This window comes from Echinococcus granulosus (assembly GCF_000524195.1).
Source record: "Echinococcus granulosus chromosome Unknown EG_S00016, whole genome shotgun sequence".
Lineage (NCBI taxonomy): Eukaryota > Metazoa > Platyhelminthes > Cestoda > Cyclophyllidea > Taeniidae > Echinococcus > Echinococcus granulosus.
This window is the reverse complement of record NW_020170396.1, coordinates 209,543-231,379: the sequence shown is the minus strand read 5'-3', so window position 1 is coordinate 231,379 and position 21,837 is coordinate 209,543. Positions and strand designations below refer to the sequence as shown.

General features: G+C 39.7%; 1 protein-coding gene across 1 annotated transcript; it reads left to right on the top strand. All coding sequences in view use genetic code 11, as the record gives it.

The window, feature by feature from the left end:
- Positions 1 to 2,398: 2,398 nt before the first annotated feature.
- EGR_03160 (hypothetical protein) lies at positions 2,399 to 20,646 on the top strand (the record flags this gene model as incomplete). Its single annotated transcript, XM_024492409.1, has 15 exons — positions 2,399 to 2,693; positions 5,180 to 5,350; positions 6,003 to 6,122; positions 6,260 to 6,373; positions 8,478 to 8,723; positions 11,092 to 11,138; positions 11,210 to 11,380; positions 11,547 to 12,018; positions 12,837 to 13,094; positions 14,031 to 14,184; positions 14,832 to 14,917; positions 16,191 to 16,432; positions 16,502 to 16,951; positions 19,716 to 19,974; positions 20,360 to 20,646. The coding sequence occupies 15 exons, from the start codon at positions 2,399 to 2,401 to the stop codon at positions 20,644 to 20,646; spliced, it is 3,372 nt and encodes a 1,123-aa protein (XP_024353083.1).
- Positions 20,647 to 21,837: the final 1,191 nt, after the last annotated feature.

Genomic DNA, 21,837 nt, shown 5'->3' with positions numbered 1-21,837 from the left:
ACACTGAGCTCAGGTAGAAACATCGAAAGTCATCTAATTGGCTTGTTAGTTGCCTTAAATCTTAAATAATGTTTTGGTTTAGTGTTGTACATTTAAAAGCACTGAAATTGCAAGCAAACAATTAGTTGGTTAATGATTTGTATTAGATATTTAAAAAAAAATTCAAGAAAGCTTGCCTTTTGGCCCTATTCATTCAGGGAAACTTTTAAAATTAGAATATTTTTTCCTTCAAATGGTCTGAAAATACATAGCTACCATGGAAATAACAGATTGTCTATTGAATGCGGAAAACTACTCATTTAGGCTTGCATGTGCTTGTGAACTTTTTTAAATTTATAAGTAGCTCTTAATAAAGTGCTTTATTTAGACTGAATTATTATCGACTTGGTAAAGGAAAATAGTTATAAACCGCATAACAACAGCCTAAGGAGGGCCAGGTCTTTAACCTTGGACAGTAATTAGAGGACTGGACCCTAGAAAACCTGTAATTTTCCCCCCTCAAAGGAAGGGATGGGTGGGGCTAGGGATGCGACGCATCTTGTACCCCCCTCCATTCCCCTAGTTATGCGCACATCATGCATAATTAAAGGCAGGAGTTGGAACTTACTCCTCCCACCCAGTTTTGTACAATGTCTTGTTGAGAAGAGTTTTGCACAATTCCTAGGGGACCAGAGGTATTCAGCTCAAAGAGTGGATAAAATTTACCGGTTTAATTTGAGTTAGGCTACTTTGGGGAATTTGATTGGTCACTTATTGAGCAATTTAAATGAATATGTGGTGCTTATCATTAACAAAAAATTGATAAAAATTGCATTTCATATGGTAAATGATACAGATGTCCAATTTTCCTGCTCCCTGAATAAAAGAGTAACGTCATTGGCTCTCTCATTATGAGTTCACAAAAAGGCTTTTCTCGTTCTTATTCCCTTTCTTACCTAAGTATTAATGCATTTATTTAAAAAGAAATAATTTTACTGAAGCCTATTCTTATTTACTGGTTGTTAGAAAGCCAAATTACGTTGTCCGTAATTTCCCACGGGAAATTAATGTTGAGTTCATTGTGAGTCCACTCATGCAACACGAGCTTTACTACCACATACATGCAAAATAATGCGAACAAAGAAGTAGGAAGTATAGTCCACTCACAGCCTACTCCACACTTCCAAAGTAGACACCTTGGAAGACTATGCTATGCTACTTGCTTTTGGAGACAAGAAGTTGCACAAAAGCAAAATTTACAAGCTTCCTCTTATTAGGAAGTATTATAGACTGAAATCTTTCTATGAATGGAATATCGTAAGAAAACCTTCTGTAGGTGATTCTTACCTCAAAATCTATTTACCTTATAAGAAGGTGATAATTTATTTTGAGGTAGTTGGATATCTTCCGCTCTCGATGCCCTGCTCTTTCGTCCTGGGTTTGCTTTTTATACAAATTTTGGAACTACATTAACTCCTGGATGGTATCTCTTATCACTAACTGAAAGAACAGCCTACGTCACAGAGGAAATTTGTGGCACGACATGTGTAGTCATCGCATCTAAGGCAGTTCTGAAATATGTAGAAAAAATCAGTCAAACGATCTCTTGTAAACGGAGAAGACCTAAATGAAAGCTTAAAATTAATTCAGAACCTCTCATACATCAAAAAAGCAGATTTGCACCCCCTGTAAAGCCATTAGTTATGAAGTATAATTATTAAATTTCCGCAATAGAGTCACAGCTCTCTTCATTCCAGAAGAATAACTTCCGTGCTAAACTACATGGACGGCTGCTTTACCGGATAAATGTAGACATATGACAGGTTCCACTTCTTCTCTCCCTAACATTGTAATTACCAAAGAAGATATAAAAGTAAGGAGTCAATTCTCTCTAAAAGTCCTATCTATACTGTAGGAAATTTAACGCATCAGCCAGATACTATCCGATCTAAAGGCATTGATCCAAGTATGTTCTAATTAAATCGGGACTTTTGAGTTCCCATAAGGCAGTAGCGTTCTTCTGGATTCATATTCTAATTCCAAAGTATAGACGCTGTCTGGAAAGCTTTACCACAGAAAGCTGTTTCAGCAGGGCTGAAAAATTCTGGAGAAGCCCACTATATTTCGTCGTCAATGCAAACCGCATATTCCAACAGCATTTGTACTGGTTTTGATTGAGGCGCAAAATTGTGCACCCAGATTTAGTCACACGTGATGATGAGATCCAGATTTATCCTTGCCTTCCTTTCCAAAACTCTCCTCTAATTATCTGTACCATTTAACTGTTCTGCGTTGATCAATGTATTAAAAATATCTATCTATTTATAAAAAAAATCTGGGTTTTGGGAAGATCAACAAATTGCTTGATAGATAATTTATTCAGCATTCCATTTTACCCCCCTTTCAGACTCTCTACACCATGATTTTGGAGGTGTTCGATGCTAAACCAGACGGAGTATCCACATCTACATACCTCGTGGATAGGACTCTCCATCGCAACATTCTTTTACCCACCACACCACCTCAGTGGCAGTCCATAGTGGTCGAATCCACCTCCTCAACCTACCGTCTCAGCATGAGACTCGCCTGCACTCCACACCACTTTGGCTTGAAGTGTGCGGTGGAGTGTCAGCCCAAGGCTGGTCGATTTACCTGTGATCGGCATGGTAATAGAATCTGTGAGAAGGGATGGAGTGGGGAGAACTGCGATCGACGTAAGTATACCTTGACACTGTAGTGTTTAAGGATAAAAGATGATGGGAATACATCTCTTGAATCCTGATTAATGAATTCGGCATGAATAGATACACGGATAGACTAAAAGAACTAGATTGAGGGGTCAGAATGATGGAATTTGAAGGAATGTACTACTGAATAGGTGGATAGAGCTGAAGATTAGGATGATAAATGGATGGATAAGTAAGTCGGCAGATGAAGCGTTGTATATGAAAAAGAATGGATCACTAAATGGTTGGATAGGCAGAGGAAAATGCAGGAAGGTGAATGGGTCAGTTCGCAATGACTGACTGGAATGGTGGATAAATAGAAGACTTACTGATCAAGTTATGGATTGATGTGTGAATGAATGAGATTTTTCAATGGTTAGTCAATGTAGAGGTGGATGAACAACTCTACCTAACCTTAAAAGGACGACTTAGGATTGCCACTTTGTAAATTGTTGACGCCTTCAGTTAGTCACATTATTTAAAGATTCTTTCCTATTGTTAGTTTAAAATCTAATACCACCCTTCCTTTACCTGTAAATACTTGACCTCCTTCCCCTCAAAGTACTAGACAGTGGCCTTAAAGGTCTCCTTCAGATGTTTACGCTGCTTTTAGCCATGTGTCGAAAGGGATGCCACCCAACACATGGAATTTGCAAAAGTCCCAATGAATGCATGTAAGTTAAAGCTACCATTCTCGTCTTTCGATCATTTTTCTCTAGCATTATCTAAAGCAGTTAAAACAGACCCAAGAAGGCCAATTTTTTGAGCATAAGAGACGCCAATCTCCTTGTTTTAAATCCTTTGGAGTTTTTCAAACCCACCTTTTGAAAATGTTTTAAAAGATGACGCCAAACAGATGAATAACTTATCGTAATTCGGATAGGAGAAATTAAATATTTGTCTAAAATTTGCAAAGACATCACATTTATTGAAATATTCGTCATTGAAACTTAATCTTTTCTCAACAAGGTGAGATTGTGAATTCTTGATTAACAAAATATTTTATCTACAAAAGCCGAAAGAATGCCCAATCTCCTTTGCTTTTTTCTATCTTATCTATCTACTTGGCATATTTAAGAATAAAAAAGATGGTAATTACCAAATGGGGAACTATCATCAGGGAAATATGCTGGCTGAAGTGAGGCAGTAGCTTCAGTCACATTCTATTCTATTCCATCCCAAAGTGCAATAAAGTGCTGGGATATGACAGCTGGCGTTGTCTTTAAAGAATGAGCCCTTCATCTCAGTGACTGACTGACCGAAACCGAGTTCTCCGACCTTTTTGGAAAATGTTTTCCTCTACAATGTCGGATTATAAAGAACAAATGGATATTAGCTTCACATTTTTGCCTTCAAAAAGTGAACAGAGAATGTACAGTGTTGTGAAAACCTGGTGGTAAATGGCTTAGGCGAGTAAATTGTTCAGTGAAATGATTGTTCGTGGGTAACCAATGATTTTATGTGAAAATTGTATAAAGTTTTTATGTATTGAGTTGCCCATTGCTGTAAATGAAGTTTTTATGGACAGGGGTAGCCTGGGTCCTATCGAGGGCAACAACCAGATAGGCAGTAGATGACAACGTTACCTGCATTAATAGCAGTGAATGTCAGCGTATTTAAAGTGCACCTAAACATGACCTCAGCCAATCAGGAGTGAAGGAGAGAGAGGTGGTCCCCTAGGTTGTTCGAGAAAACAATCACGAAAATGGACACTTAAAATAATTTTAACAGGAATGTTTGTCTGGGGTTTTGAACATCTTCTGCAAGGCTTGACACATACAAAGTCATTTCCAAACACAACTCAATAATTTGATTCCAAAACCACCGAAAGGGTTAATACCGGGCATTGAGGAAGTATGGAACAACAAATTGACCATCTTAAAGCTAATTTTCTTTTTTTATGCGTGGTATGCAGGACTTACTTACTTGATAGCTTTTAATATGACATTTTCGCCTGTTTAATGTAGGTGTCACCCAATAATTTCATTACTCTTGACATGTTAAACTTGGATGAAAGCGGTATCGATGTACATTTTTTATTGGTATTAAGAATAGACGGTATTTATTAACTTGTTGCATCTATTGTAAATGGCTTACTCGTCGGAGAGAACTAATTAAGTCACTTCAACAGAATATTCTACAAGAACAGCATATTTTGGGAGAAGGATTTGCAGCTTTAGAATCAAGCTAAGCATGGCTCGCAAAGTAGTCAGGCTCGAATCACATCAATCTGGTTTAACCAGTGCCTTCAGGGATTCGGAATTAGGGGAATATAGTGGTGGGCACAACGGAAGGGCAAACTGCTGCTTCCTGTTTTATGTGCTAACGGAAAATCTTTTAACGAAAGATACCGGTAACCGAACTAACTACTTAATTTAACTAGTCATACAGGTATTCAATTAAGGCTTAAAATTTTTGAAAAATATTTGCATTCAGCAAAGTCTACTTGAGCTAGAAAACACCTTATTGCAAAGAAAACCTCAAACTTTGGAAGTATTTGTCTGATTGTAGTTGTGTTAATGGATGGAAGGGTGAGCTCTGCGATGAATGCATCACCTATCCCGGTTGTCAACACGGAACTTGCGACAATGCACCCTTTACCTGTCACTGCCTTCCCAATTGGGGTGGTGCTTTCTGTGATCAAGGTAGGCCCCGAAATCTCATCTGCTTTTTGCTCACTTTATATAGTGAAATTATTAAGTTACAGACAGTTATAAGTACTATGCATTCTTTTGCTGAATTTATTCTTAATAATTATTGCAAAATGACCCCTGCGCTCAATCTTCCCGTCCTTTTATACGTCCCTTTTACGTTCTGAGAAAAACCTTCGTTACTTTTCTTTTTTTCAGTTTTGCTCAAAATCGACATTCTTATTAGGCTGGCTCACAACTAGTGTTGCTTATATATGCCACCATGGGTTTCATACCTGTGTACAGTGTCACAAATATGTGACACGGGTACTTCGTCAGTTTGTAATAACTTATTTGACAAAATTGTGTTGGAAATAGGCCAACTTGTTTTAAAAACCTAGGCAAATTAAGTTGCTTATAATCTGCGGGTGACCGTATTTTTGTTTACGAATACAATCACTAAGAGTTAAGGCAATCGGTGTGATTCTAGATTAGAATATATAGTTTATAACTTCACTCGCTAATAGTTTTAATTGATACGTATATCATCTTTATTCATTAATACTCGCAACCTGTTGAACCGGCTTTAAGACAATGGAAGAGGTCTAGGATTTTATATCACTGATCTTTCGAGATACTAAACAGGCGCGTCTTTTCATAGATCTAGATTACTGCGGTCGTCACAAACCCTGTTTAAATGGAGGAATCTGCAAGAATACAAACATCACTTCACAACCCTTTCATTGCATCTGTCCACGTGGTTACAGAGGTGATACATGCGAGAAAAGTAAGCATTTTTGTCCCATTTAGTCTCTTAAAACCCTAATTTGTGACCACTTTCTAGAGTTGGAAACTAGATTTGTTTTAGCATGATCGTGGAGTGTTATAATAAGGATTTTGGGGGTACCTTTGCTCCCATTTCAGAGTTGAAACCGTGTGAGCTAAATCCTTGCAAACGTGGCCATTGTCGTGGGAATTCTGACGGTGGCTTCGATTGCGTTTGTGAACCAGGATGGCGTGGAGAGTTGTGTGATCAAAGTAAGTCACTTTATGCTCCCATATGCACAATTTACAGCATTTATGTCATTTATCCATTCAGTTTAGTGGAAGAATGAAGAGTTAGATGAGTAGATCCGTGACTGACAAATGTCTGGATAAGCACATATGTAAACTGTCCATCTACTGAATGGGTGGTTAATCCAGGATTAGTAAACGAATGGTTCTGATATGAGTGAATGAATTAATTGGAGATTAAGTGGATTGAGAGGTAAATGACGGAGTGGATGGATGGGGAAATATGAGGATAGAATTTTGGCCGACAAATTATGAAGTATCAACCTCGAGTAGGATCCATCCGGAAAGGAGGGAAAGGTTTAAGGGGTCTGTTCATTTTCTAGCTACTACATAAATCCTGCTAGACAATCTGTCTACCTATTCAACCGATTTCTAGGCTTCTAGTCGCTTCGTACCGAGGAAATGTTGAAAGCCTTGGGCCTTAGTGCTAAGCCACCACTGGTACTTTCAGGCTGTGTCAAAGTCAGCCAAGGTTTTTTCCCGCCTGACATATACTTCGTCTTCATTTTGAACTGTTTGTGATACAAATCATTTTGAACATTCACTTCAGAGAAGCAATTTAAAAGGACAGTAAAGCTGCAAATCTGATTTGTTGACAATGAATAACTAAGGTGGAAGTTTGTCACCTATAATCCAGTTCCATTGGAGATTGCTGAAAATTTTATACCATATGGGCTTTAAATTTTCAATCTTTGAGAATACAGTCACTATAGTCCTTGTAAGTAAGTCATGAAATTCCCCAAAACTTTGGATTAGTCCGATGTGGGAATACTGCTTTAATCCCTCTTGCCCCACACCGTTCGAGGATTAACTTCACTGCAGGGCTATAATCCAGCCCCATTATTATTCTCCCCTCATCTTCCACTACAATGGCTAATTTCGACTATCCCCACTGACCTACAGTCAGGCCTGCGTCTGAATTAATAATGAGATGACTGTGCAGATTAATTAGGTTCCTTTCTCGAAGATGGCCAAGTCTGGGACTTTTCTGCCCCACTTCACTTCGACTTAAGATTATTATGGCACAAGAAGAGGAGGAGGAAAAAATGAACTGATTGCAAACGCTGGGGCTAAGGTTGGGTAACTAGTATACAGTGAATAGTGAAAGAGGTTTCGAAGAAATTTCTGATTATTTGTTACCTCGATTTAAAGGCGAATTTTTTGCACCTGAAATTGGATAAAAATATGACCAAAAAGCAGATAACATAACAAATTTGTAAATTTTCTGGAAATTGTAGCCATAAGCTGTAATGGCATTTCAAATCTTTGTTTCGATAGTGAGGGGAAAAAGGCTTCTATGTTATCTACGTTTACTCATTCTGACGCTCTCTCCTTTAATAATTTCGGAGGTAGAATTCGTTGATCCAACTAATTCAACTCACTTTTTCATTTTATCTCTTTGTTTCAAATTATACAGCAACTCTTGAAATTTCAACTTAGAATAAAGATTTTCACCATCAGTATGGGCCTAGTTTAGGACGTATCCACTGCTTGGGGTTCACGGTAGAACCACAACAGTCTTCTGAATGGTTATCGGATTACTCGGTTAGACTCCTCACCCAATCTATTTTAAATATGCGTTAAAGAAAACCTCGTTAAGTCCCTCTGTTAATTGACTAATAACCTGAGATGGACGTATACGCTTTTTCTAACTTCCCCTTTTAAGTCCAACAATCTTTCCAAAACCAAGTCATTCTATAAAAACAAATAATTTTAAAACCACACTTACAACTCTAACCGTGTAACTCGTCAACATCTTGAACTACTTACGGTAGCAACAGCCCAGAGTAAATAATACTGCAAAGTATACAGCACCAACGATATGAAACGCCTCTTAAGATACAACTTGGAAAAATGTTTGCCTAAAACTATGCTGAAGCACATCCACAATAAACAGAAAATCAACAAGTGTTGAGATGAAATTCCAAGAGAGCCATCGAATTAAACATGGTGTACCTTCTAATTTAGCCTCTCGAATGATTTCAAAGGCAATTTTGAGGAAATGCTTAATAATTTTGATCTCCCCTGATAGTACCTAACAAGCTGTTTTGACTCCACCGCCCTCTAGATATCGACTTCTGTGAGCAGAACCTCTGCATGAATGGAGGCAGGTGTCAGGACCTAGACGGCCTAGGCTTCCGCTGTGACTGTCCACGAGGATTTCAGGGCTCGGTGTGCCAACTACGTTCTCCCTGCATCGATTCGCAGTGTGTACACGCGCACAAATGCACCCAATTGGCCACTGCTTCTCATGGTGGCATCAAACACGACTGCCTCTGTTTGCCCGGGTGGACTGGCGAGCTTTGTGATCAAAGTGAGTAGCAGTGGGGACGCTTATTGTCTTTTTTCTCGTCCACAAGGCAATTTCTTCTAATTCGTCTGCGTTGTGCCTTGTTTATCTGCTAAAATCATGAAAAACTGAACTGAAATGCAAAGGAATGGCGGTAATGTCAACTCATTGCGTTTTAATTTGGCCTTACATTTTCCACTCAATTTTGTGAAGGTTCAGATCAACATAATTAAAAGTGAAATAACTAAGTCAAAGAATCTAAAATTCGGTCTAGTTCAGTGTTTGGTTTTATTAAAGAGGGCTGATTTAGTGGTGGGATTAGTGATTTATGAATTACCTGATATTATTGTTGTAGCGCACCGAGAAGTCATAATGCAAGGATGGGAAATTTATCGCCGATGTTCAGAAAGCCCGGAGACCATGCTCCGAAGACATAAGTAGCCTTGAAACCAAAACGAAGAGTTAAATAAATGATCAAAGTATCACACAGCTCTCTCTCCTTTTGAGTGTCATTTGGACGCTCCCTCTAGTGAAATTGCTCATCGGTCATCAAAACGTAGAAGGTGATGTGGAAGAAACACCCATGAAACAACAGTTCCAGTCATCAAATTTGCATTCCACTGAGAAGATATCAAACTGCAACGTCACTGATCTTGCTTGTCAATTCCCCTAGACCTACAGTTCCATTCTGTTTGAGAGCTGTATTGGGGAGGGGAAAATGCGTTGGCCATCTCGTACGCCCATCGCCATTCATAAGGCTACTGGCCTAAGGGAGGAGTCATTAACTAAAGGGTGATATTTTAAGTAGTTTAGTGAAAATAATTTTTCGAGTTTATTTCACTTGGCCACTTTGTTACCACTTCAGTGCTGCTCAGCCAGACCTATCTGGGTTCTGCCCAGCTGGTAGAAAGGTGCAGGAGTTACGCATGTTCACATAGTTAATCTTCATCCAGTTACAGTAGACAGCTCTGTAATGAACTTGTCCGGAATGTTCACGGCCAGTGTCGCTTTAAATGTCATTAGCATTCCTACAGAACACAGGACTGGTTTGTTGTCAAAGGTAGACATCATTGTAAACCCATTTGAAGCCTGTAGCCTTCCTCCGTCACGTTAAGGTTTGACCCGGAGGCCACGCCGCTCAACGGAAGTACCAGTGGCGAGGCCTGAAGTACCCGCGTAACCAAAATCGGGAGTTAAACAAACAATTAAAGTATTGAATTGCAAATTTGTGTCTGGCCAAATAGATTAAAGTTGTTTTCGGTGTCGGTGCTTAAACATGTTAACAATTTGTTCTCGATTGCAGGACCAAATAAGGTTAATAGATATTCGTTCCCTTTTAATTGGTCAAATCTCAGGTGGTTTTATTAAAATCCTTGGCAAAGCACAGGAGTTAGGTCTGGTACTCACAAAATCAGTAAAGTACTGAGTTACCGCTTAATCCGTCCCTGTTTTATCTGCAAATTTAGCAAGAATTATTTTATTTTTTTTGAAATTTATTGTAGTGTTGAGCCACACAACCGAGAGACGTAACATTTTGGTTTTTCCAGCTTATGATTGTTAACCTAATGACACCTGTTTGCGTGAAAGAAGGTTTGTATGCAAAGAATATGTAAGGATACTCCTTATGATTATTGTAAGATACATGAAGTAGTTAAAATATAAACGTCATTGACAGAGTAACAACCGTATTTTAGCTTCTACCTATGCAGCTGCCTGGGTGGGCTATAACAGTAGATGTTGTTTGACAAGAATAGCCATTTGCCTATTTAGAATGTCTTTGATCAAATGTGATTTCAAGCACAATCGTTTCCCATCTCCCTTGTTAATAAAAGAGATTAAAGTGTCACCATTTATTTAAACAACAAATCGAGTCAATTTTTAAAGAATATTTAGTAATATTTTTCGCACATGACAAAACCACTGGTTTACACTTTTGAAAAATTAGAATAATTGTGTCGGAACCTACAAAGCAAATGGATCTTAGATGCCTCGCATGGGCAGAGAACAATAAACCGCAAAGCGTGTTAATTTCCTCTTCATTATGCGAACTTGTCGTTGGAATGGGCATGCTTATTGACCTACCGAGGGACTGATTTGGGATGGGAAGTGCTATTTATATTCACCACGACGAGTAAACACACAGAATTATTACTTCTAAGGCACAAATCACTACATTGCTCCTAAAAAATGCCTATTTTGGGTGAGTTTTGCGTACTGCAGAAGGAATTCTTTGTCAGCATTTGTCCACCGAAGAAGTCTTATTTATATCAGTCTTAGTGACTCTTTTTTGTATTTTCTGTATAAAACTTTAAAAAGTATTTATATGTCATTAGATGTCGCAAAAAAACCTACCTACAAATTCCTAAGACTATATCCTATTGAATCAACTTAGACATCGACGACTGCGTTGACAAGTGTCTGAACGGAGGAACATGTCACGTAAGTGCCTTTACTGCTAGCGCTAATGCACATAAAATTATAAATTCGTTCTTAATTTTTTGCTTATGAAGGATTTAATCGGTGACTACTACTGCACCTGCCCCGAGGGTTTCTCTGGTCGCAATTGCGAGGTCAATCGCAAATGTGCTTCCAATCCTTGTAAAAACGAGGGCGTCTGTGTGGAAGTCGAGGGTGGTTTCCAATGTGTCTGCCCTGAAGGTGTTACTGGCACCCTTTGTGAGGTATTCCATTGTAAACTTTCACCTCTACAGGTAGTGGAAACATCGCTACTGATTTGTCGTCCAGTAGAATAATTTATTTTTGAATTTTGTTAGGTCTAGACCCTTACTGTACTTGATTATGATAAAAAGCACATTATAGTGACCTCTTTGAACCACTTTAAAACAGTTTGCTAGGCGTGGATGTGATCCAAATCCATGCGAGAACCAGGCTCCTTGCTACAATCTCAGTCCCTACGACTACTACTGTAAGTGCAACGAAGGCTTTTATGGTCGTCGCTGTGAACATCGGCGTCCCTACTGTGGTCCAGAGGGTTGTTCAAGCCTTTTGGATCCATGTGCGGACACGAAGAGCTCCTTGCAGGTTCCTCTCCTTCCCGCAGTAACCTTCAATGCCCAATCATCTGCTATATCGACAGAATCTTGTGGAGAGCATGGAATTTGCCTCCATGATCCAGTTACTTCTCAGTACTCCTGTGTCTGCGAGAATGGCTATACTGGAAGGTTTTGCCAACAGTTGAAAGACAACTGTGCAGAGATGGGACATCTGTGCAGAAACGGTGCGACTTGCGTGAATGGAGAGGCTGACGCCTTTTATTGCCTGTGTACAGAGGGATTCACAGGAACGTTTTGTGAACGTGGTAAGAGAATAAAAAAATTAAAATAATAATGCGAAGCATTCATTATAATGAGCAAAAAGGACGGATTTTGGACGGGTAATTCTAGCTTGTGAATGCAAATTTGTGCACCAAAAAAGATGCAATGAGGTGTACTAGCTTAGATGCAGTGGAATCGGTTGGGGCTGATTTGTGGAACTTAAAAGTGAAACAAATACTGCTCTGCTATAAAGTCTTTTCAAGTTTTTATCATTGTTTTCAGGTCCACCCATGAAAAATTTCTCCGTTTCCAATGTCAAAAGACAGAAAATACCCTTTTAGACGAATAAATAGGTTATGACGGCTTTTGGAGTAGCAAGCGACAATGACTTGTGGAGACTTGAAAAATGTATACCACTGTTTGGTTGCACGAGTCCCCAAGTTCATTCTTCCACGGTGGATATTTTTCCCCGACGTTTTGACGCAGCATGCGTCCAATGAAATCAAGATTTTAGGGCGTGTTAACCAACTTTTTTGCCATTGTAAAGACAGTGACATTGATAGGGTCCCATGCTATCAGCGTGAGATTTCAGCCATGGAAGGCTAAAATTAAAACCAGCAAAATTATGGCAAAACCAGGTATAAGGTACTCAATTTTGTTTTGGCACTTCGAAGTTTGGGGGTCCATGTCTCGGACACTTCACCTGAAATGAACTTAAAACCTTTCTATTATTGCGTACATCCACCATCTCTATTTATTCTATGAGTTTTCATTCATAAATAATTTCTCTAAAATGCGAGTAATTCAGCTCAAAATTGGGGAATTTTTAACAATAGAAATGGCCACCTTTGTACTTCCACAGAGCTACAGCCATGCGACAGTGAACCCTGTCGGAATGGTGCCTACTGTCAGCAAATGGAGGTGACAGGTGACGTCTCCTTCCAATGTCGCTGCACACCCGGTTGGTCAGGCCGATGGTGTCACTTGCCAATGCCACGCAGTCCATGCCAAGTCTCTCAGCCCTGCCACAATGGTGGGGTGTGTTTGGACGATGCTCTAAGTTCTCACGGTTTCTTCTGTCAATGTCCGGCTGGTTGGACCGGATTGTTCTGTCAGACACGTGGGTTTGGATTTATTCAATGCACCAGATTCATTATTTTCCCCTTTTCCTACCTTTTACTTAATCACTATTCTATTATCTAAAATAGCCTTCGTGAAAGACATTCGGGGTTTGAAATGTAAGCTAAATGAACATTTCGGTATAGACAAAAAACCCGCATATTTTTTCATATTGTCGATCTCAAATTATATTTACATAAAATGTGCTCAAAATTTTGGACCTTATGTGGTGAAAAACGCCGGCTGTCATTCCTTGTCAACTAAACAAACTACTGTTTTTCACCAAGTAGTTAGGGCTGAACTTTAAGACAACTTTCAAGCACTTACCGTGTGGGATAATAATTATTGAAGACGTTGCACCGTCATTGTTTCACTTTTTTATTCAGTTTTGCAGCTTATTTCGAAATTTTGCTAACTCTTAAGCAGAAGCTAAGTGATGCAATCAGTTTTCCGGCTACCTCTTGCAACCTCTAGCTGTTTTCAGTAAGACAAGGCTGAAAGCATGAGACTTCGGCTTTCACTTGACATGGAGGTTACATGATCTTTTGGTCAATGATTTGGGTTGGTTATACCTTAAATGAATCCGTGTATTAAACACTTGACATTAGATTTGTTGTTTAGCTAGACTGATTCTTGTCTGATGCTATAAGCATTTTTGTGCTCTGTAGTCTGAAAGCATTACTATTCACTAATACACCTTAAAGTTGGCGTTAGTGGGTCTTCAAGAATTTATTATATAGTATTTTTATAAGTGGCGTTTTCCTAACTTTGTTCTAAACAAGTTTTTCTAAAAGTGAAGCACTTACCTACTAGTGGAAATACTGTGGAATCAACGAATTTAAAAACTCCGTCTCCGCACTGCTCATCCCATCTCTTTATACAGCATTTTACATGGCAAAATAAGGTCTCTTTTAACCGAAAACTTTCAAACCTCTAGGGTCATTAGAATATCAAGCCTGCGAAAATGGTAATTTTTGCAGGAATGGAGGTACATGCATCAATGTTGGCGAAGGCATTTACTGTCTCTGCCCACCGGGATTTGCTGGAGGTCGATGTGAAGAGGACATCGATGAGTGTCGCAATAATCCTTGGTAAGGTATATTTTACTAAGACATACCCTTAGTTTTGTTAACAAATGTGATTATTGCTGGCCATAGTGTGTAATCCTGGTAGCAATGATGATGACTGACCCTCATGAATGTATAACCAGTCTCAGGACTATCACAAACAAAACTCGAAAAAAAATATCAACTTGTGAGGTTATTTAAAAATTCGTATTCAGTGGTACATCGCTTGTGTGAATCTTGAGGATAGGCTCACTCTTAGGCTGGTTATCTTATTTAATTTTACGTACCCATCATTTAACTAGAAAAGTGGAGGAATGGTTAGGGGTCTAAAGAACTGTTAAAAGTATTACAAATTCAAGTATCAAAGAGCAATGCACAGGGTGAAGTTCGAATTCAATTGTATGCACGAAGGTGATAAAATTGTTGTTATTTAACATTACTGCATCACTAGAGGGAAGCGATGTTTTGACCAGAACTTCATGCAATTCCTTCTATTTAGCCATTCATAACCGCATAACTTTTCAACTCTACAGGAACAAAACGATTACACACTAATCCGCTCATCTAAAGACAATTAATCAAGTTTCCATGACGGGCACTATTCCTATGAACTCACATAGAGATTCTTTGAACCCAAAATGTTCCATTTTTCATTTCTTTTTAATTTGCAGTCAGAATGGAGGCGAGTGTCGGGATCTTGTCAATGGCTTTGAGTGTATCTGCGCTGAGGGATTCATGGGCGTGGATTGTCGGCATAGTAAGTCTAACTTGCTCATTCAAAACTTTGCCAAAATCTGATTTTCATGGCGTTTTCTCTTGCGCCTTGGACACAAGATGTTGTGTGTGCAAGTAATGGGAAAGTTTTCATGATTTATTTGAAGGGATTGGCATACGTTAAAAAAAAGTGAACGTAAAAATTGTGGATTGTTTCTAAATGACTTATCTGAGTGTGGTAAAGTTAAGGACGAATCCTAAACGCCTTCAAAGACTTAGGACCTTGAGAATTGAAATGAGACTGGGCTCATGGTCCAGAATACACCGTGAGGCAAAAAAGTGTGCGGCTTTTAATGTAACTCGGCGCAATGACCTCTTGAAAACTGTACTTTTGTAAGCACTTTTAATTGTGCTCCCAACCATTTTTTCCAATTCTAAAACTACATGTCACAAAATATTTTTGAATCTGATAGTTGTAATTTAGTTAGATCTTCCTTACAAATTAAGCATAACTTGATCTCAAAGATGATTTGAAGCCTCTTGGTAAACGTGTTTTATAGATGCTTTCTACGATACAGGCTAACAGAATGTAGCACCATAAATGATTTGAAGATATACAATAATGCTGGTGATGGATCACTTGAAAGTTTACAAATCATGGCTATGAAGACCATTTATTCTTGATAATAATGAGGAATTACGTGTCAACACTGCTTAATGCATTTCAAAATTATCAAAACATCTTTTAGTCACGTTTAATTTCAGTGATGGAGCGAACCGTTTACGAACAGATAAACTGATAAAGTCGAGGTGGAAGGTGAGCAAATAGACGTCAAATGCTGTGTATTAGCAGACGATGACAGCTTTTAAAGACTATCAGTGTGTTCATTACTTCTCTGATATAAGACCTCGAGACTAACGTGACTTTGGAAATAAACCACCATTTGGGAAGTCGCGGTGGCAACCCAGTACGTATGCGCCACATTTTTTGCCTCATTGGGGAAAAGTATAGGCCTTATTTGCGATTGACCTAGCGACTGAAAGTTTTTAACCAACCTGGTTCATTAGCTTAATTTCTATTTGAAAGACCCAATCTAATTTGAGTCCCTCATACCGAACATCAACGTTCTGGATGCTCTTCTCCCCTTAAGACAAAAATGTGTTCGACGTTTTACTTGAAAATCAAAACAACGGCACAATCGTGGGGCTGAGATGGATAAAACGCATGTTATTAACATCTTGAGTGGTCTAATGTTTTAACCAGCAATCAGCATTTTTTATTCCAACCCTTTCCTAACTTTCCTCCAAATTCACAGACATTGACGAATGCGTAGACCATCCATGCGCTTACGGAGCGCGTTGTGTTGACAGGATCGGCACCTATGAGTGCATCTGTCCTGAAGGCCGCAGCGGACGTCATTGCGAGGAGGTGATTGCCCCAATAGCGCCCAAACCCCCATCCTGTCGATTCAATCACCGAATCTATGACCATGGTGAGAAGTGGGCCTCTTACTGTGCCACTTGTGAGTGCGTTGAGGGCAATATTGTCTGCAAAAGGGTGAGTTTTACTTCTTAAAACTTGTCATTATTCATCAAAATTGGATATTTTTTGGGTGTCCATATTCAGGAATTCTGTGGCTACTGGACCTGCCTGACTGCCAGCAGAGAGAACGATCCTTTCGCGTGTAAAGAAGGTGAAGAATGTCATCTGCTGAGTACTGCGCCGTCGCCTCCCCTATGCCTTACTCCACCGTGCTACGCGCGCGCTCGTTGTGTCAATGCAAGCTTGGCCGAGATCTCAGCTGTGTCGCCAACTCCGCCAGGACTACCACCGGCGTTGCCCGGATGTCGGCCAGCATCCGTTCGACTAACCAATCAATGCGCGAGGTTGGCGGTGGTTGTGTCACGTTCTCGATTGCCCTACGGAGTCACCGTGGAAGACTTTTGTAATGCGGTGAGGGCACTGCCAGCAGTGGAACAGACTCGCGCAGCGACCAATGAGGGCGGACTTCTGGGCATGAGTTGCGGTCTGGCTGGAAGGCAGTTGGATTATCCATCTGACCTCGCTTACATTGAGGTTAGTCGTCATGTTTGAGACGTTTCCAGCCGTCAGTGATGGATTTTGAAGAGGTTTATGGAAGTGTTTAGGATTATTGTATGACATCATTCTGTCAAAGTCCCACTAATAGGGTAGTTAATGTTAGTGATGATAATCGCTTTACTTATAACTGATAAGGTGCAGCATTAAGGTAAAATAATGGGCGTTAATGGAATCCAAATAAAATTTGGATTTGTGGAATTAGGTGTCACATACATAATGGATAATGCTTACACTTGCCACCTTTCTGAATGTTTACCAAAAACTACCCTACTAAGATATCCTTTAAGTGTATTTTATACATGCCACAACTCCGAAATATAGCCCTTGATAGTAATTTCAGAAACAGTTTCGAAAATAGTTGTTTGCCCGGAGCAGCCTACCCCTTATCAGGATCGAGTGAACATAATTAAACTCATTTAATCATTAAGTGTAGTACAAAGAACCATTAGGGGTTAAGGGTGTATAGGACTGATCAAATCTAAGACCAAAACTTATTGGTTTTTAGGAACAATGATGGGTCATCTTATGCATAGTTTTCCATTTGAATTAAAAAATATAACAAATAACTCTTAGAAAGTGCTTTGTGGTTGTGTCAGGAAAAATGTCACCCAGCACCTTGGATTTAGTGAAATGTTGAAAAAAAAAACTTCATTAACATTCTTAGCGATTTGGTGGGGGACATCAGCGACCTCATTTTGTTTCCTGAATAATTAACTCGAGCAACTATCTACTTATACAAAAGTAAGTACCACTCAGCCGAATGAATTGGAATTTTACAGTTAGCAGAGGCCATAAGCTTATCATTCCTCAGTCTAGGTCTTTTTTGGTTATAAAATATTTTTTCAAGGAAAATGCATAGGAAATCATTCTGGGAGAGTCAAATCATGTCAATTTGTTCGTTTCACTGTAAGTAAAGGAGGCTTAGGGAAACTCGATGTATGTTCAGATCAACATCAGATTGAAACATATACAGAATACCAGGCATGGTGAAGCGTAGCACATTTTTATCACTAAAAACACTTTTTTTGCATACTCCTCATACGGTACTAATCCACCTAATCAACAGCAGTAGGCACAATCAACCATACAAATTGGCAAAATATAAGGTTTGCAATTCGTTAAGTTATTATAATCCTATCAAATAAGTTGGTGCAGTTTTCGTTATAAGATTTAAATACCTATATAAAACTCCCCAATTGTTTTGCTCTTTTCATTCGCCACGAAAACAATCTATCTTCACATCCTAACAAGGCGCGACCGACCTGCGAATTCCACTTAGCTGTGCTTTGACTCCAGAAGTTATGAAGGAAAACTAGCCCTAGTCACTCCTTTTTCCATCACACTTTTGTTACCAAAGGCTTTTCCTGTTTCTCTTATGGTCAGGTGGCCATCCAGTGCTAATGCCAAGAGAATGCGCCCATCACCGCATGGAGCAATACCATGAGGCGCTATCTCCCATCGCATCATATCACATAACATCATCCCATCCAAACTTCCATGTATTCTTATAAAATAGCCTTTTATACTGCATGAAGTCTTGAAAGAAGGGAAATAGATCAACTACCAGAATGACCGAGTGACAAGTCCCAAATGGTTAGGATGAAGAAGCTTTCCTGCACACCTAAAAGCTAAGATATTTGTAACAAGTAGGTGAATTTCAACCACAACCACCTTGGATCTCTAATTTGTGGGCGATTCACCGCACACAACAGCGGCTGCAGTCTACCACAAATGCCGTTTGGGAATAATCAGTGGTTTGGTATGTTTGCTCACCTCGCTTCGGAATAAACGGAAAAGACACTCCTCACTACAAGTCAGTCAGTAAGCGAACAATCGCAAATTCGTACGTATAAGAAGTGAAAAGGAAAATTATAGCCTTCAAGGCTTATCGTTATCCATAGTTAATGCATCTCATCTGGCATCCATTCGTTTAATAGCTTCTACCACGATTTTTCCTTCTCGTATGATGTAGGTATGAGGAACCTGTTTCACCACTCATGTTGTTCTTAGCCTCTTAATCTTAGGTAAATGCGTCAAAGGCATTACACTTATTTCCTTATTATTACCAATGATTTGAGTAATTTCTTCAATGTGATGCATTTATCGTGATGCTCGAATGAGCTGTTCCAAATCATTTCTGTCTGTCGCATTCTGCTACTACACTTCACCGGGTAGTTAACTACAAGGTTGACGAGAGGCTTCTGTTCCACCTTTGGAATCGCAGAGAGCACGGTTTGTAAAATAGGATAGAGAAAATTCGTCATGTTAAGCTGACTTTTTGTAGCACAAGTGTGCAAACTAAGCAGGAAATAGTGGAGAGCACGTTAAAGTGAAACAATGAGCCGCCTTTAATGCATCTCGTTACGGTGAGATATACCGAGAGCATCCTAAACATTAATACCACCTTCATGCATCGAATGATCCTCTCGTAAGACAAAACTCGCCTTCTGGGTACATTTTATGCAGTTTTTACAAATAAGTCTTCCAAGTAAAGCATCAAAGCCCAACCTTGAAACTTGCTAATTTTCTTTAAAACTAAAAACTTGTCCAACTATTTGTTTTGAGTCAAAGTGCAAGGCAATCAGGTAGTTTGGAACGCCTTCTTCCACCCCACCACGATGAAAGATTTTGGTTGTTTACCAGAACAGAAACTAAAGTGTTGCGGCCGGGAGATCTTATCAACAACCTCGTCACTTGGTGGTCTTCGGATCCATTATCGTTTTTTCGCCTCTCTTTCCAGGTAACTCTAAGCTCAACAGACGAAAGAATCCGCAAAGCCGAGGATGGACGAGAATTTGTTTTTGTACAGCGCTTTGCACACAGCATAGCAACGGCCATCCGTGAAAACGCCTCCACGAACATCACCACACAATTCCACCATTTGCCTTCATTTGCTCTCATGGTTGGTGCAGAGTCTCAGGACCATTATTGGCATACCATTCTTCATGGGGTCGCGGAGATTAACGTGGAGACGGTCTTAGTCAAAGATGATGAGATTCGTGAGTTTGTCTACCTCTTTAACATCTCCTGCGTCATCTATACTTCTTCTGAAATCTAGGTATTTCTCAAAAATGCAAAATTTACCTAAAGAAAAAGAACCCATCCATTTGTTTTACTGCATGGATTGTCTTAGAAAATGGGCCTTTATTGTTAATAAAATATTTGAAATAAAGTGCCTTCAAATTGGACATTTCTTGATCTCTACTCGGTCTCTATATGGGGAACTTGCTCATTATATTAAATTGGAACTTGAAAGAATTTCAACATTAGGTAGCTTTTCTGTAAGCAGGATTTTGACTCACCGACTCCTTCCGAATGTGACAAATCCCTGTTAGATAAGGCCTTGCTCTTCCAAATTATTCGGTTCGCTCCTTCCTTGTGCAGCACACAACCCGTTACTGGTGCCGCTGGCCTGTTGCTTGGTCGTAGCGGTGGGTGCTCTCTGCACCTGCATTATCTGCGTCTGTGCACACCGAAAACACCAGGAGTTGATAGAGAAATATGCCGCCTCCACAACCACCAAGCAGCCACCCACCTCCTCTGTTACCGTCGTCTCCACTGCTCCCGGTGCAACCCTTGCTCCGCAGGCAGCGACGACTCACTACTACCAAACCACGATCGTCTTTCCAACTCCTGGACAGCAGCAGCAACAGCAGAGAAGTGGCAGATAGGATGGCGACACCACTTTGTACAGGACTGACTTTATATTATGAATGATGCTGTTTCTTATACTTGCTTGTACAGTACCTTTTGTTTGCAATTTTATTTAGCAATAAAACTAATAACCTGTCATTTTAAAAATGCAATGGCAATGCCTATTTTGTAAGGTGCCGATGTACTGTTATATATCCACCATTTAAGTAAACCAAATTTTACACTATAGAAATAACTCTTTAGAAAATCCCCTTCTTGCTGAACTGAAGTTCCCCCTTGATGACGTAGCTGTCTAGGTGAAAACGCGAAGAATCGAAGTCCTCAGGAGAAGGTAAGCAGAGAATGCGAAACTTTGTTGACTCCTAATTTTGTAGCCAAGATATCGCCCTTTTCTGCACCTACTCATACCTCATCTGAGGCAGATAATAAAAATCCAAGAGGAGATCAGCTATCATTCATCAGGTTATGGTGAAGTGGGTCGGCGGGAAGGGCTGTGAAACCGGAAAGACGTGCCTGTTTAACTTTCTAGACGTTTTAATTAATGGCTAATCTTCGACCATTCTTAAGGGCCATGCTCCTGCTCAGTGTCTCATACCAAGCAAGGATGTACCAACTACACCAAGCTAGTCACTATCCCAAGTGATAACCACCAATTTCACTCTCCACAAAGCTTTGCCTCCGTGATTCATGAATGAATCGAATTCTAGCAGCCGCCCTTTTTCTTTTGACATTTTCCATGCAATTAAACGACTGCCTAATGTCAATGGCAGAAAAATGAAAATCGTTTGCACACCAAGGAGTTGTGCCGAGTGGGGAAGTCCCAGATGTAACCGTTATTTGACCTTCACATAAATTATGGTTGACTGGGGTAATGCGATACCTTGGAAGAGGGGGACTGGTGGTGGGTCGTTTGGAGACAGCCTATAATTTGGTGTGTTCGGCCGCTTCAACGCTCCAATTCACACAAAAGCCATTTTTATCGCGGATCAGTCGGAAAACAATCTTAAATACCGTACGAAAAGAAGTGAAGAGACTTATTGTTAGCTTTAGTCAACACACTGTATTCGGCACTCACTCGCTTAATAGTTTCCACCGCTACTTCCACTTCTCGTACGATGTGGGTGTGAGCGACTTGTTCCCATCACTCATGCCAAACATGAATTCTGGCAATTTCATCAAGTGTCATACCAACTGTGGGAGAAGCTTTC